General features: G+C 36.5%; 1 protein-coding gene and 1 pseudogene across 1 annotated transcript; both read right to left on the reverse strand.

Annotated features, from left to right (window-relative positions):
• Positions 1-462: 462 nt before the first annotated feature.
• On the reverse strand, positions 463-900 carry LOC149262173 (uncharacterized). Its single transcript, XM_089375451.1, has one exon. It carries the CDS (start codon positions 898-900, stop codon positions 463-465), a length of 438 nt encoding a protein of 145 aa, XP_089231577.1.
• Positions 901-5,659: 4,759 nt separating this feature from the next.
• LOC149262174 (putative inactive receptor kinase At1g27190 pseudogene) lies at positions 5,660-13,409 on the reverse strand (annotated as a pseudogene).
• Positions 13,410-15,652: the final 2,243 nt, after the last annotated feature.

Genomic DNA, 15,652 nt, shown 5'->3' on the forward strand with positions numbered 1-15,652 from the left:
TCATCAACCTCGGTCCCGGAAGAAAGATACAATCACAGAGCTACAGGAAAAACAAAAGACCGACAGACCGGAAATAATGGATTCATCAACCTCGGTCTCGGAGGGAAGAAACACTCTCAACTACAACAGAATATTCGAGAGCAAGAACTAACTAACAGGCTATTATCCCTGCGGGACAGTGACTACACCACACTGTTTTTTCCCTTTCTTTTTGTTAACTTTTGTCCAGCCCTCATGGGGAGGATGGGCTAGAACAACTTGAAGACTGGAGTTCTCTATCATCGGGGACTCCTTCTCTGAATCAGAGGACGAAGTCTCATGGGGACGTTTCTGGGAGATAGCAGAGACATGGGAGTGCCCCTTATTGTCCGTGGGCGGATCCATCGGTTGCGGCGTCTGATCTGGTTCTGACTCTCTTTCCTCCTTTTCCATACTTGGGGGACTGGAACCTCCAGCTGGCGGCTACGGACAGGGAGTCCAACGCTTGGGCTTAGAATGAGGGAAGAGGCCCTTTTTCGCTTTTGCTGTCAGCGAAGGGCATGAGATGTGCAAGTGCCCCGTTAGGCGACAGTGGCGGCATCTGAAGGCAGTGTTTTCGTACTCTAGAAACTGAGTCCAAACAAAGTCCTTGATTTTGAGATTGATGTATTCTGGCAGTCCCTTGCTTAAATCAAGCTCTACACAAACTCTGGCGTATGTATAGAGACCCTGCCTCTCTCTCTTGTAATCTCCCGTTAGAAAGCTACCCAAGGCATTGCCTATTTGCCTGTAAACTTCTGTACGCCACAGGTGAACTGGAAGATTTGGAAGTCTGATCCATACCGGGGCTTTGGTGATGATTGCTGAAGCTGGGTCAAAGTCTGGAAACCATGAAGTTAGGAAAAGGCCGGCTGAACCCATGAACCAAGGGCCTTCGTCTAGGGCATTGTAGCAGTGCTCTAGGTCATCGAACAGTACTATAAAGTATAACTTATATATTAATTCTTTTTATATTACTAATAATAATTTAAAAAAAATTATAATTTATTTTTTTTTAATATGTATCATGAAGTAATCTTCTGTTACTAATCATGGATAGATGTTTATTGGAATTTACCAATAATTTAATTTATATGGCTAAGCTAGTGTTATAACAATGGAAAGAAAAAAAAACAATTAACTACCCAAGTCAATCATGATGATTAGAATCACAACAAACTCATTTTTATTTTTAACTAAATTAAGCTTTGACTAAATCAATATTACACAGAAAAAATATGCAATAAAATTTTAGTACCAAAATTATGCTTGCCTTTCGTGGAAGGTCCGGGAAGGGATAAGGAGGAAGGTGGGCAGGTGTGATGCTGAAATAAAGGTATGCGTCTCCCCTGAAATTAGATTAGGAGGGAGGTACGAGGGCGAGCAACGTTCAAATTTGAACCCTTCCTAGCCCTTCCTTAGGCTCCTGGCCCTTCCTAGAAGGGTTAAAAAAAATTACACTTCGAAAAAAATTTAAAATATCAAAATCACTCGTCAATTACAAAGGTTAGATTAATTTTTTATATTTCAAAAGAAGGGAAATATTTTTAATAATCTATCAATACCTTTTTAAGTTTATGATAATTTTGAGTCTGTACTAGTGCATAAATCACTCTGACTAGTGATAGTTTCGTAGAAGAGACCAGTGAAAGTCCAAATGACCTCATACAATTTAATAGTTATGTCATGATTTGTGGACGTTTCCCTGAGGCCCCCAACTTACACCAACATGATGCAACTTGCAACAATAAGACATGCAACAATCATGATACTATTACACCTAGCATAGGGCAGCAAATCACATTGAATAACCATTCAACAACTATGCACGTGCTCTCACTCCTCCGTGATTATCCTTGAGTGTTCTTTCCCTACATCCCTTTTTTCCATTTTCATTTGAATTGCAACCCATCATCCACAGAAGGAAAGTTATTGTTCGACGCTAGACTATAAGGTATTTTTCATTATCCTCCTCATATCTTCATTAACATTTGGTTTTTCATTCTATGGATTCTTTAATGCAACACTCCTTGAAGTAATGGCAGCCTTCGTGGTTACACAATTTATCCTAGGCACCATAGAATCCACACCCCAGGAAATCAACATTGTGGATAGATACCCTGAATGAAACTGCTTGCCATCCTTCCATTCCAGGCATGGGTGGTCGAGTTGTTTTCTACATTGTTAATGGTGCAAATTTTTATTGTCATAATTATATGAATCTACCAACTATGAAAAGAATATCTATCTTATATCGAGGGTATTGGACTCCACAACTATAATGCTCTCATTCAAACTCTTGCTTATTTTGCTTCATTGCTTAAATCCATACAAATTTCTTGTCCAAGTACCATTTTTCATGAAGTGTTTGTTCTCTATCATAAATCTACAAGTTTCCTTGAATGTTACTAAACATAATTCAACAAATCAATGAATAACCTATCAAGAAATCTATAGTCAAATCCTATGGCATCTTGCTAAGGTTAAATTTTTTCTATCTCAATCTTGCTAAGGGATTTTTAATTTATGTATTTACTTATTCTATTGTTTTTATTTATTTAATAGTGTAAATCTTGAAAAATGTCTCCTATTGGTTGTCCTAAGAACGATAAAATGAAATTGTCAATTGTTGAATCATTTGGTCTTACACAACATTCTAATCAACCATGTAATATTTATTCAAAATGAAGTTGATGCTTATCTACATGAATATGATGAATCAAATTGTGTAGAGCTTGTTGAAATAGAAAACCCATCAAAGAAACACAAAATAATATCCAAATCTAAATGGAATACAAGGTTTCCATGGGCTTATGTTTTAAAACATTTAATGGTAATGAAAGGATAAAATGTTCTTGACATGTTAAATTTAAAAGTGAGACTCCATTTTCAAAAGAGGGAACTACCACTCTTCAAGTTAGTGGCATAAGTGGCCATGCAAAATCAAAAGCTCAATTTTTGTTTTACAAATTTTGGAGAGAAAAAGCGATTGAAGCAATATTCCAACCACTAAACATGTAGAACTAATGGTAAATGTTGGGAAGGAGAAAATTATATCAATGATTGAAAACATGTATTTTGTTGCTATACATGATTTATCTTTAGAAATGTATAAGTCAATATGTGACTTGAATTGGTATAAATACACTCCACATGTGCTTCTAATAGATGAATTTTCTACCTACACAAATAGCACACCAAGAAAATATTTTCTTCAAGTTGCTAAAGAGGTGTATTGGAACAATCTAAAAGAGAAGGTTTTACATAAGTCATTTTACTCAATTTTAGTTGATGAAAGCACTGATCAAATTATGAAACACCAACTGATTGTTTATATTACATATTTGACGAATCGAGGAAGTGGTCATTGTTTAACAAAGTTTATATGTTTACTTCAAATAAAGGATGGAATAGCTCAATGTGTGTATGATTTAGTGAGAACTCTTTTAGCATAAATGGATTTATATTTGATGAATTTTGTTGGTTTTGGTTTAGATGGTGCATCTTCCATGAGGGGTATTCATGAAGGTTTATCTCCTAAGATTCGTATCTCCTCATTTATTGTTATCCATTGCATAGCTCACAGGGAAGCATTAACAATCAATGATGCTTCATCTCATTTTCTAGAGTTGTAATATATTAACAAATTTGAAACAAATTTTATTCATGGCTTGGAAAATCAACTAAAGCACATGGAAAATTGAGAGAGCTAATGTATACATTTCAAATCACTAAGTTAGTGGTTTTACAAATTCATCAAATTAAGCGGTTCTCTAAAGGAAAGGTCATGTAAAGGCTTGTTAAACTCATGCATTATTTGTTAGGATTGGGAGTTACGGGAGAAAAAAATGTATGAGTTGGCCACAATATTTCAAGTGCAAATTTGCATCCATATACTTGCAAACATGCTCATTGAATTAACTAAGTTGAATCAAAAGTTCAAAGAGGACCATGTTGATATTACATATATTGACACTACTTTATATGTTTCTATTAGCATGCTTTATAAACTATTTTTGGAAAGCATTTTTGGTGTAGATGTAGTGCATATGTCTTCTTTTTTAGTTAATGCATAAAGAGGAACCCTTGAATTTGCGGATAGGACAAGTATGGTACATTTACATCCATTGAGGTTCGAAAGTTTTCCAAATATGAAAATATTCGGGGCTATTATATCATTGTATTCTTTTGGGAAAATGTTCTATTGTAAAGGTGATTAAATCTTTAGATAGGAGGTTCATAGATTTACCTGTATTTAATGTGGCTAATTTTTTCACTTCTCAACATTATTATGAAGAAGTGAATGATATAGATAGTCCAAGAAAAAGATAGTTGAAATGTTTATGTGAAAAAATTTAGCATTGGGGAATCATCTATTGTGGATACTGCTAGATGTTTGGGTGAAATGAATCAATTTATTTGTACTATTTGTAAATCATACCCTAAAAAGCATATGTATGACATGAGACCTATTTGAAGATGAACATGAATGGTTTGAAGACTTTCCATATTTGATGAAATTATGCAAAGTTATTCTTGTTATCCAAACGACCACATCAGTGTGTGAAAGAGGCTTCTGAAAATTAAACAGGATAAAAAATGATGATAGATAAAGACTTTCATTGGAGACACTAGATATGTTAATGTTTCTACCTATAAGTGCACATCATGTTGTAAATGAGGTAGATTGGAATGCTGCTTATGATTTATGGAAATAAATGAAAACTATAAATCTATTTCCATTGGGAAAACATAACCCTTAATAACCAATAAAGGTGAACACTCGGCTCCCGTGACCTGCCTTGCGTGTGATCCAAACGACGATTGGTTGTACTCGGGGTCGTCGGATAAGAGCGTGAACGTGTGGAATGTGTGAGTCAAGTGTATCGAGACTATCTTCACTCGGGCTTTTTAAGAGGCCATCTTCACTTCATTCTGTGTCTGTTAACCCTTTCCCGTTTTGTTTGTGGTTGAGTAACTCATGTTATTTTTTTAGTTTCTTGTTGGGTAATTTATGGCATGTGTATTTATTTGTATTTTGTTATTATTTATTTTTTATATAAATATTTGTTTAAACTTTAAAATTGATTGGTTTTTTTTATTAAATTTAATGATAAAAAGTTATCTCACAAATATTTTAAAATTATGGGAAAAATAAAAAGTAATTATCTACATAGTTTAAATGTTACAATAAAATTTTCAAATTTATAATAAAAAATTGTTTAAAAATTAATTTTTGCAATAATATTAAAAAATAAATATTTATTTTTTCACACTTAAATATTATAAATAAATTGTATTGATCAATGATTCTAAATTTTCAGAAAATTTATTTTATAATTAAATGGTATAAAAAATAAAACTAAAATTACGAATAAAACATTAATACTAAACTTTATTCTAAAATTCTATAAACTTTAGTTTATAATTACATAGTATAAAAAAATATAAAAATAAAAATAAAATTACCAATAAAACATTAACGACGGTTTATTTTTATCAGTCAAATATTCCCTCCTATCCTACTTGTAAACCAACAATCCAATGAAACTGGTTAAACATTACTACCTGTAAACCAACAATCCAATGCAACTGGTTAAACATTACTACTTGAAGGACGATTATTTTCCCAGCAGCTTCATCAATCAGAGTCGTCGCCTGAAACAGAACCATACCTCTCTCCAATCTTGGTGAACCACTTGTACACTTCATACATGGACGGCCTTCCATCCGGATTATAATTCACACATCGGAACGCCACCCGCATCACCTCTGCAACTACTGAACTCTCTTCCTCAGCCAACACACCGATCTGATTGGCGCGGCAGCTTTGTGTTGCAGGCGCTACACAACCGGTGCCCTCATCTGCTGCATAAAGACGGCGTGTCCATTCATCTGATGATACACCCATCTGATGATTGCCATCACAGCTTCCTGTTGTGGGCTCAACACAACGGATGCCCTCATCTGCAAAAAGGCGGCGTATCCATTCATCTGATGATACAGTGATCTCATTCGCACAATAGTTTTGTATCGCCTGCTCTACACAATCGCCCTCACGCGCAAAACGACCATGTATCCATTCAAGGAAAGTCATTTCCCTTCTACTTTCTTCATCCATTACCGTGTCACAAGGCCTTAAACCTGTCACTATCTCTAACACAAGTATCCCAAAACTGTACACATCGCCTTTCAATGTCGCAACAGACGAGTTCCTCCACACTTCTGGAGCATCGTACCCAAACTCCTCCACAAGCTGATCATCCTCTCCAGACGAAGAAATGGGAACACAAGTGTCCTCCGCATTCAAAAGTCTGGCCAATCCAAATCCACTTATGTGCGCTTCGTACTTTTCATCCAGAAAGATGACTCCACTGCTTATATTGCGATGCACGACGTGCGGATCGCAGCTGTGGTGAAGCCATGCCAATCCTCTTGCCGTGCCTATACAGATCTTCAGTCTCGTCTCCAAGTCGAGCAATTGTTGTTCGCCTTGAACGCCATGGAGGCAGTTCAAGAGTGTTCCCTTGGCCATGTATTTGTAGACCAACAACTTCTCTTCGTCTGCAATGCAGTAGCCCAGAAGAGGAACAAGATTTCGGTGCCTCAGGTGGGCCAATGCCTTCATCTCGCACTTGAAATCTTTTTCAGTCTGTACTGTGTAAAATATAGCTACTAACAGCCCAAAGATCAACAACACCAAATATTTCACATTCAGAACTTAATATGTTGCTTAAGATGACATACCTTGACTAACAGCGGAAGATGTAATGGCTGCCATCTTCTGTCTTCTGTCTTCTTCTCAGAATTCGGTTTCTCTCCTCTTGCCCTCACTTCCTCATGTGTTTCTTGATGGAGAAGAATACAACTCTTGTGTGTGAGAGAGAGGACCCAATCCTTTATATTTTTAACTTTAAATCTGTTACGTCCATCATATACCAATTCAACGCTTTAATGCTTTAATCCTTTAATGCTTTAATGCTTTAATGCTTTTAATTATGGAATGACTTAATTAGTTGGGTCACATTAAGATTTAGAAACTTCCATTTAATTTCTAACATTCTCCCACTTGACCCGACTATTCATAATATTAAGCGTTGAACATCATACTATGATAAATTGCTGAGAGTTATGGCGGTTGTGCACTATTAATTCAATGCATTCCCTTCCATATACTACAATACCAGCAATCCATTAATTCATACTCATAATTTATATAAAACAGCATAATGGTCCACATAATGTCTTATATCATAATGATTAAACATAATATCTTTATAAGACTCTTTCTTGTTTTAAAATTACATAAAATACGTACTACTACATTAAAACAAGAAACACATGATTGTATATCAGAAACACATAAAAGAGCTCAGAATGTCACACATCAATTATCATTAATACAACCAAGACCCATTCTTTGAACATGTTCCTTAAATTGTCTTGGTTGTAACCCTTTCGTCAAAGGGTCTGTAATCATAAGTTCTGTCCTGATGTGCATTATTGACATTCTTTGTTTCTGAACCTCATCTTTCACAACAAGATACTTCAGTTCTATATGTTTGGCACCTTTAGAGTACTTGTCGTTCTTTGAGAAGAAAAATACTGCTGCAGAGTTATCACAATAAATTTTTAGCGGCTTGCTAATGGTGTCGACAACCGCAAGTCCTGAAATAAAGTTCCGCAACCATAATGCATGAATTGTGGCTTCAAAACATGCCACAAATTCTGCCTCCATAGTGGATGAAGCAACGATAGTCTGTTTCGCACTTTTCCATGATATGGCACCTTGAGCAAACATAAACAGGTAACCAAAAGTCGATTTTCTAGTATCGATGCATCCAGCAAAATCTGAATCGCTATATCCAATCACTTCCGATTCATTGGATCTTCTATACATGAGCATGTAATCTTTCGTTGAGAGAAATTCCTTAGTCTCATGCAATATACTTAAATTATTTGCAGCAAGCAAGACGTCATCAACATAAAGGACCAGATAAATAAACTTGCTCCCACTTATCTTTCGGTATATACAGTGATCAACCGTATTTTCCTTAAAACCAAAAGATGTAATAATGGTATTGAACTTAATATACCACTGCCGGGATGCTTGTTTAAGCCCATATATTGACTTCTTAAGTTTACACACCAATTGTTCTTTGCCTTCTACAGAAAAACCCTCAGGTTGATCCATATAAACATCCTCATCAAGATCTCCATTCAGAAAAGTTGTTTTCACATCCATTTGATGCAACTCCAAATCATAATGAGCTACTAATGCCATTATTATTCTTAGTGAGTCCTTTTTCGAAACAGGAGAAAATGTCTCCTTGTAATCAACACCATCTTTCTGAGTGTAACCCTTAGCAACAAGTCTAGCTTTATACCGTTCGATATTACCACTAGAGTCGTGTTTGGTTTTAAAAACCAATTTGCATCCGACTCTTTTACAGCCATGTGGTAACTCAACGAGATCCCAAACTTCATTCTGTTGCATGGATTTCAGTTCTTCTTTCATGGCATTAATCCATTCCTTTGACTCTTTACTTTCAATAGCATGTGAAAACGAAACTGGATCCTTATTGATTCCAATATCATAATCTGATTCTTGCATATAAACCACATAATCATTAGAAATAGCTGACCTACGATTTCTTTGAGGTCTTCTTAATGCTACTTGTTGTGGTTCATGCATATCAGCATTATGTAAGTCATTTCCTTCAGGAAGTACTTCTTCATTTATATGTTGTTCATTATCATCATGCTGTTATACAACAGCTGGAACAAGATTTGGAGTAATAGTAGATGGAGGAACTATTCTAGGTAATGTAACATTTACCCTTGTTTCCTTTATTTCTACTATTTCTCTTCTAGTACTCCCACTGACTTCACCATTCTCAATGAATCTTGCATTACCAGTTTCTAATTGCCTCTCAACTTCATTTACAAACGTCTCAAGGACATTCACAAATATCAGTGTGTATTAGTTCAAGAAGCTGGCTGCTTCTAGTGGCTCCTTTCTTATTATGTTATTATGTTTGGTTTGTTTACCTTTAATACAATCCACACATAATTCTAGATCACTAAAGTCCAAATTTGACAAAATTTCATTACTTACTAATCTCATCATTCTTTCTTTGGATATATGACCTAGTCATTTATGCCACAAGAAAGCAGAATTTTCATTCAACATGCTACGTTTTCATCCAACATTATTTACTACATTCAACAAGGAATTCGCATAAGTGTCATTCAGTTTCAATTTATATAAACCATCAATTAGAATACCAGAACCAACATTATCAGCATTCTTATATAAATCGAAACAACCAGATCCAATCATGCATCTAAAACCAGAAATATCCAATTTACTTGCGGAAATAAGGTTTCCAGATAATGAGGGTACATAAAGGGTACTGTATAAGTTTAATACATATCCACTTTCTAGAATTAGACGATAAGTCTCTTTTTACAGATACGACATTGAACACTCTTTAGTTCCTTCTTTTCCTCATCCTGCCCATTCTTAGCAGGTGCCTTTTTCTTCTTGAAATGACTTGATTTTCCTTTCTTTTCTTTACCAGCTTTATTACTCACAAAACTTACTGAGTGATTCACTTGATTTTTCAAACGTCCTTCTTCCTGAACAAGTCTACTGGCCAATTCATTAACATTCCACTTATCCTTTATAGTGTTATAGTTAATCTGAAAAGGTCCATATTCAGAAGGTAGCGAGTTCAGGATAAACTGGACAAGAAAAGAATCCTCTACTGTAAGTCCCAGGGAGTTTAACCTTGCTGCAAGATTAGTCATCTCTATAATGTGCTCTTGCATAGTTCGCGACCCATCAAACTTCATGGTCGTGAGTTCTGCCATAAGAGTGCCAGCGAGTGACTTATCAGCTGAACGAAAACGCTCTTCCACAGACTGCATATATTCCTTAGCACTTTCTGTTTGTGGAATTGTTGACTTGATGTTGTTAGCAACAGTCATCTTAATAAACATAAGGCTCAATCTGTTACTGTGTTCCCATGCTTTATGGTGTGATTTTTCTGCCTCAGTACTATCTTTTGTAAGAGCAGTAGGTTTATCCTCAAGGAGTGCCAAGTCAAGATCCTGAGCACCTAAATGGAAATTGACTTGTTCACTCCATTCAGAAAAATTAACACCAGTGAACAATGTAACAGATGAAGCATGTGTATTCATGGAAACTCCTGCAAAATGAAATAACTGTTAGCTCATAACTAACGCGATTCAGATGTAGGCATAATAGTATAATATAGCACTCCTTTGGGTAGATACTATCTTATACTTAACATAATTAAATACCAATCATAAGTAGGTAATAAATATATTCAATTAAATAGAACTGACATCTTTGGATGATCAATATTTATTTAATCAAAATATCTATTAAACCTCATCATGTCAACTAGTTATAGAACAAGACTTTCCTTTGGGTAAGTTCTCAGGTTCTATCATTAGTGACGCCAGTTCTTAATTGGTATTATTATAACTGGCAATTTCTATCAATAATCATTATGTCACTTATGCACTAAATGATTATTCTAATTTTGACCACTTTGGTGATTAACAAAATCATAAATCTCATGTGCATAAACACATACCTTATGCAAAACAACATTCTGATTTTGACCACTTTGGTGATTAACAAAATCATAAATCTCATGTGCATAAACACATACCTTATGCAAAACAACATTCTGATTTTGACCACTTTGGTGATTAACAAAATCATAAATCTCATGTGCATAAATAATTTATAACACATACTTGATGCGAAACAATCAGTCACAGAACAATTACTATAGAGATCCATCATTATATGGATCCATCATTATATGGCAAAACATCAAACGTCAATAACTTCTATTATCAACGCAATTACTCTGTGGAAAAATAAATTTCCAACACATTATTCGATAGAGCATGTTCTTGTACAAAATATATAATGGATTATATCAAGATATTTATATGCTGTTATTGATTCCACTATGGGCCAAAATCTTACGCCTCAAGCTAGCAGCAACCAAAACCTTGATTTTTACCACTCAACCACCACGGAACAACTTAGAGTGTGGCATATTCCATTACAGCAAATACAAAATGATGGAAAAATCACAATACGGTGGTTGAGACAGGACGGCAAGTAATAACGATGAATTTATTCACCATATCGGTCCCATATCGCATTACTTTAGCTTTAGTATTATTGTTTGGGTGGGCATAAAATTCAATACAGTCAATACCCTTATGTGATTATAGTATACATTTCGATATTGAGGGGATTCACAGTTATAAAGCATACACGATATGCTATGGCTAGGTAAACCTTTAGCTTGAAACCAATCTAGCAGCTCCTGTAAAGTCAAATTACCCTCAATTACCCACCGGTTCCAAAGAAACCGGCTTTGGTCTCAGCGCTTTGAGTTATCGTTATCCACGTAAATCTACTCTGCCCTGCGGGCATGGAACTAGCATATACGACAGACGTTTTTCCCATCAGGTCCAGCGCAAGGGGAAAATTTAAAGGACGTATGTGCTCCATGGGACCAGGGTTTAAGAGTATTTAATTTTGAAAACGAATGACGAAAACGAATACACCATCTTGTGAATAATATATACATACGCGGCAATGTTCCAGATTCATGAAAACAGGATCGGACGAGCCAATTTTGGGTTCAAGACAAACCTCCCCAATATCTTAACAAATTCTAATAATAAGTGGGGTTCCATGGCTTTCAATAATACGAACAGAGTCTTAATCTTAATCTACGGATCAAAAGTTACATGCGCAGGACTTTACACAGTATACACTGCCGGAGTATAGAATTTAAATAGCCGGAACCGGTGAGCAAGCATAGAATTTAACTAACGTGAAGCGCTTGACTTGATTAACATCATAGGAAATATTCAGTTATTGATTGTAGCTCTGATACCAAATGTAAAATATAGCTACTAACAGCCCAAAGATCAAGAACACCAAATATTTCACATTCAGAACTTAATATGTTGCTTAAGATGACATACCTTGACTAACAGCGGAAGATGTAATGGCTGCCATCTTCTGTCTTTTGTCTTCTGTCTTCTTCTCAGAATTCGGTTTCTCTCCTCTTGCCCTCACTTCCTCATGTGTTTCTTGATGGAGAAGAATACAACTCTTGTGTGTGAGAGAGAGGACCCAATCCTTTATATTTTTAACTTTAAATCTGGTACGTCCATCATATACCAATTCAACGCTTTAATGCTTTAATCCTTTAATGATTTAATGCTTTAATGCTTTTAATTATGGAATGACTTAATTAGTTGGGTCACATTAAGATTTAGAAACTTCCATTTAATTTCTAACATTCTGAACATGGCCGGAGTCTTTTTACTGCCAGGAAAGATTGATCTGGCAGTTTGCCTTTGTAGATTATACCTGTCCTTCCCTGCAAAACGATATTGTCTTCGCTGAAGTTGCCAGTGACCGCCACAAGATCAGCCAATCTCATCTTCCTGATGCGCATCTCGAACGAGCAAACTTTAACAGACCTCCAAGCTCGGACATATTTCTGCCAATCGCTGGGCTCATTGGTACTTGGCGGTGGGATTTTGACAGATCTTCTGCTTTTTGCTTCAGAAATCATCCAATGAAGACCAAGTAAAATCTAGACAATTAACACTATGCCAAATAGAAGAAAAGCCGCAACAACCATGGGATTGATCGGTGTTGTGCACGCCTTTGAAAGGGGAGGCCCACATAGCCCAGGGTTACCCTGAAAATTAGAGGCAGAAAAGTTGTGAGTGAATGAAGGTATATTTCCAGTAATCTTGTTGTTTGCTACATTGAAGTCCTTGAGAAGGTCGATCCGTGTCAATTGCCAGGGAATTTCCCCTGTAAGTTGATTTCCATTCAGGCGGAGGATATTGAGGTATGTGCAATTATGAAGCTCAGCAGGAATAGGTCCCGTAAACTTGTTCTGGGAGAGATCAATGGTTACCAGAATAGGAAGCCATTGGCAGAGCTCCCTGGGAATGGTACCCGTAAGACTGTTTTGAGAGAGATCCAAGCTCATCATACTCTTGCAGTTCTATACTCCAGATGGAAACTCACCTCAAAGCCCCAACTCTTGAAGCGAAATTGACTTCACTTTGTTATCATCATCATTCCAACAAGTAATTCCCAGAAAATTGCAAATAAACCCATTGTTAGTGTTCCTGAAGTTCCAGGTGCGGAGGTTCCCTTGAGGGTCCTTCAATTCCTTGTAAGTAGTCTGAAGACACTGTACATCGTTTCCTGGAGAAATGGTCTGGGACGAACTGAGGCATATGAGTTGGAGAATGAGTAGCATGAGCCGTAGCAAGCTCAAACACCCAAAAATTGTCATGGCTTAATCAGTGCTCTCCTGTCGTTTCAAACACAATCCTGTACCTGCCTAATCTCAACAAATGTCCGCTGCTCACCCAGCTCAAACAGGATTGCTGGTATCCAAGTGCAAGCATGAATCACTTACTTAGGTTAATGTCTCATTGGCCAGCCCCTAATTATAATATCCACAACAAATTTTCCACATCAGAAAATGAAAATTGAGAAATCCATGAGATGGACAAACGAAAGGGGTATCCCCGCGTGCGTCTTGTCTTCTGGTGTGTACTTTTCGCGGGCAGCTTCCGATGGCAAATCCATGGCCACTGCTACGTCTTCTCCACTAGCATGGGGTTCAAAAGAGGAGGTGGTTACACTGTGGAGAAGAGAAGAAATGTCTGTAGGGTGATCTAGCAGCACAGAAATTGCAGATGAATTCAATTGAACATCACGGTAGTAAGGGTCATATTTTATTTTGTATTCAAGGGCTGCAAGGACACGTGATTTGCAAACGAAGAATTCGTAAGCCTTTTCAGATGGATTTTGCCTTTTCACAATGAGGATGTCTAAGTCAGACAGCATCCGGGGTAAGTATTTGGCAATAGTGGTGATGTCTTGAGGGAAGCTAATTGTATGGCCACTATATTTGTATTGACCACCACGGGAATGAGTGACTTGTAGAATGGGGTTGACACGTGTAATGAGCATTTCTTCAACTTGTGTTAATTGGTTAAGGACACTGGGTTGTTCTCCAGGGTCCATGTTGTTTAGTTCAGAAAAACTATTTGTAGATTTAGATGATACACAACGAAAACAAGAGAGTCTACCGTGGGAAAGCTTTGTTTTCATTCCTGGGTATGCTTCCTTGCATATTGTGCAAACATGCAAGGTAGAAAGTCCATCAATCCTTTCTCGAAAGCGACGGTGTTCTTCATTAAGGGGAGGGTTATATTGGATTTGATGAATGTGCGGTGGGTTGGTTTGTATAGGTGGGAGAGCATTTGAGGTGGGAAGGGATGTAGAGGAAGTAGTAGGGTTGTTGTGGTTTTCATAAAGTAGTTAACAACGTGCATTTATTCGGTCCTTTTGTTGTGCATAAAGAATACGCCGCTACTTGTTTTTGGCCGCAATTTGATTGTTTGGTGGCATATCCAAACAAGTACAAGTAATAATTGTTAGTTTTCATAAACAAGTAGTGCATGTTTGGTATCTCATTTTATTGGGTGTACATCCATTGTGAAATTAAAACATTATATTTTGAACATAGATTTAATTTTTTTTTTTTTTTTTATTTCAACATCGGTGAAGGTAGGTAGATTAGGTAGAAGGAAAAACATGCAATTAGGAATGCTATGAAATCATATGTTATTTCAGCATCTATCATTGAGAGGAGAGAAACAAGATTAAAAATATTTCGTTCCCTTCTTCTTCAAATTTTTTTTGTTTGACATGTTTGAGCGATAAAATGAATAGCTTAGCAAGCAAGAGATCAATGTATAGCATGTAGACAACGAACGAGAAACATATGTAGTAACTCTTTACAAATGTTGATATCTATATTGTGTAAAATGTAAATGGCAAACATACATATTTTGGAATGACTGGAAGAGAGTATTTGCACTGAAAGCTACAGGTTGCATCATAATAACATGGGTGTGTAATTTACAACAAGATGAGACAATTAATTGTGTGGAAATGTTTGTTTATGTACAAATAGGCGTGGTAGATGAAGCCCTAAGAAACAGTTCAAAGGCGGCGAACAATAGGTCGTTTTGAAGTGGACATTGCTTGAATGTCAGTGAGTGCTTCCTTGCATGTAGAGGTATATTGAATTTCTTCTGAATTGATCAGTATTGGTTGCAAGCATTGAACACCATTGAAGTAATCTGTTTTAATGGAAAGTGTTAGCTGGAAGTGGTGCCCTGAAATCCGGCCACAAATTTCCTGTAGATCAGTTGGTTCGATAGAAAGTAGGAACAGGGCTTTTTCCGTGATGCCCATGAGCTCGTTCCCTGCATCATTGAAAACTGTGACGTTCTGTAGATTCCCGGTGTGGTCATGTAGCTCAATTTTCAGTTTGTAACGGTAGTCACATTCTGGGAAGTCACCATTACATTTTGTACAATGCCAAAGATTGTTAGAATGCTCCACAACCTTCTTCATGCATTGTTTTCCATTGAAATCTAATGGACATGCTAGAAAGTAGAAGTCGTCCATATGAAGAGCAGTAATTGTTGCTCGAACTGAAACCCAGATTGCTTTATC

Source organism: Pinus tabuliformis, chromosome 6 (genome assembly GCF_031772625.1).
Source record: "Pinus tabuliformis cultivar Carrire ecotype Pingquan chromosome 6, CPIR1, whole genome shotgun sequence".
Classification (NCBI taxonomy): Eukaryota; Viridiplantae; Streptophyta; class Pinopsida; order Pinales; family Pinaceae; genus Pinus; species Pinus tabuliformis.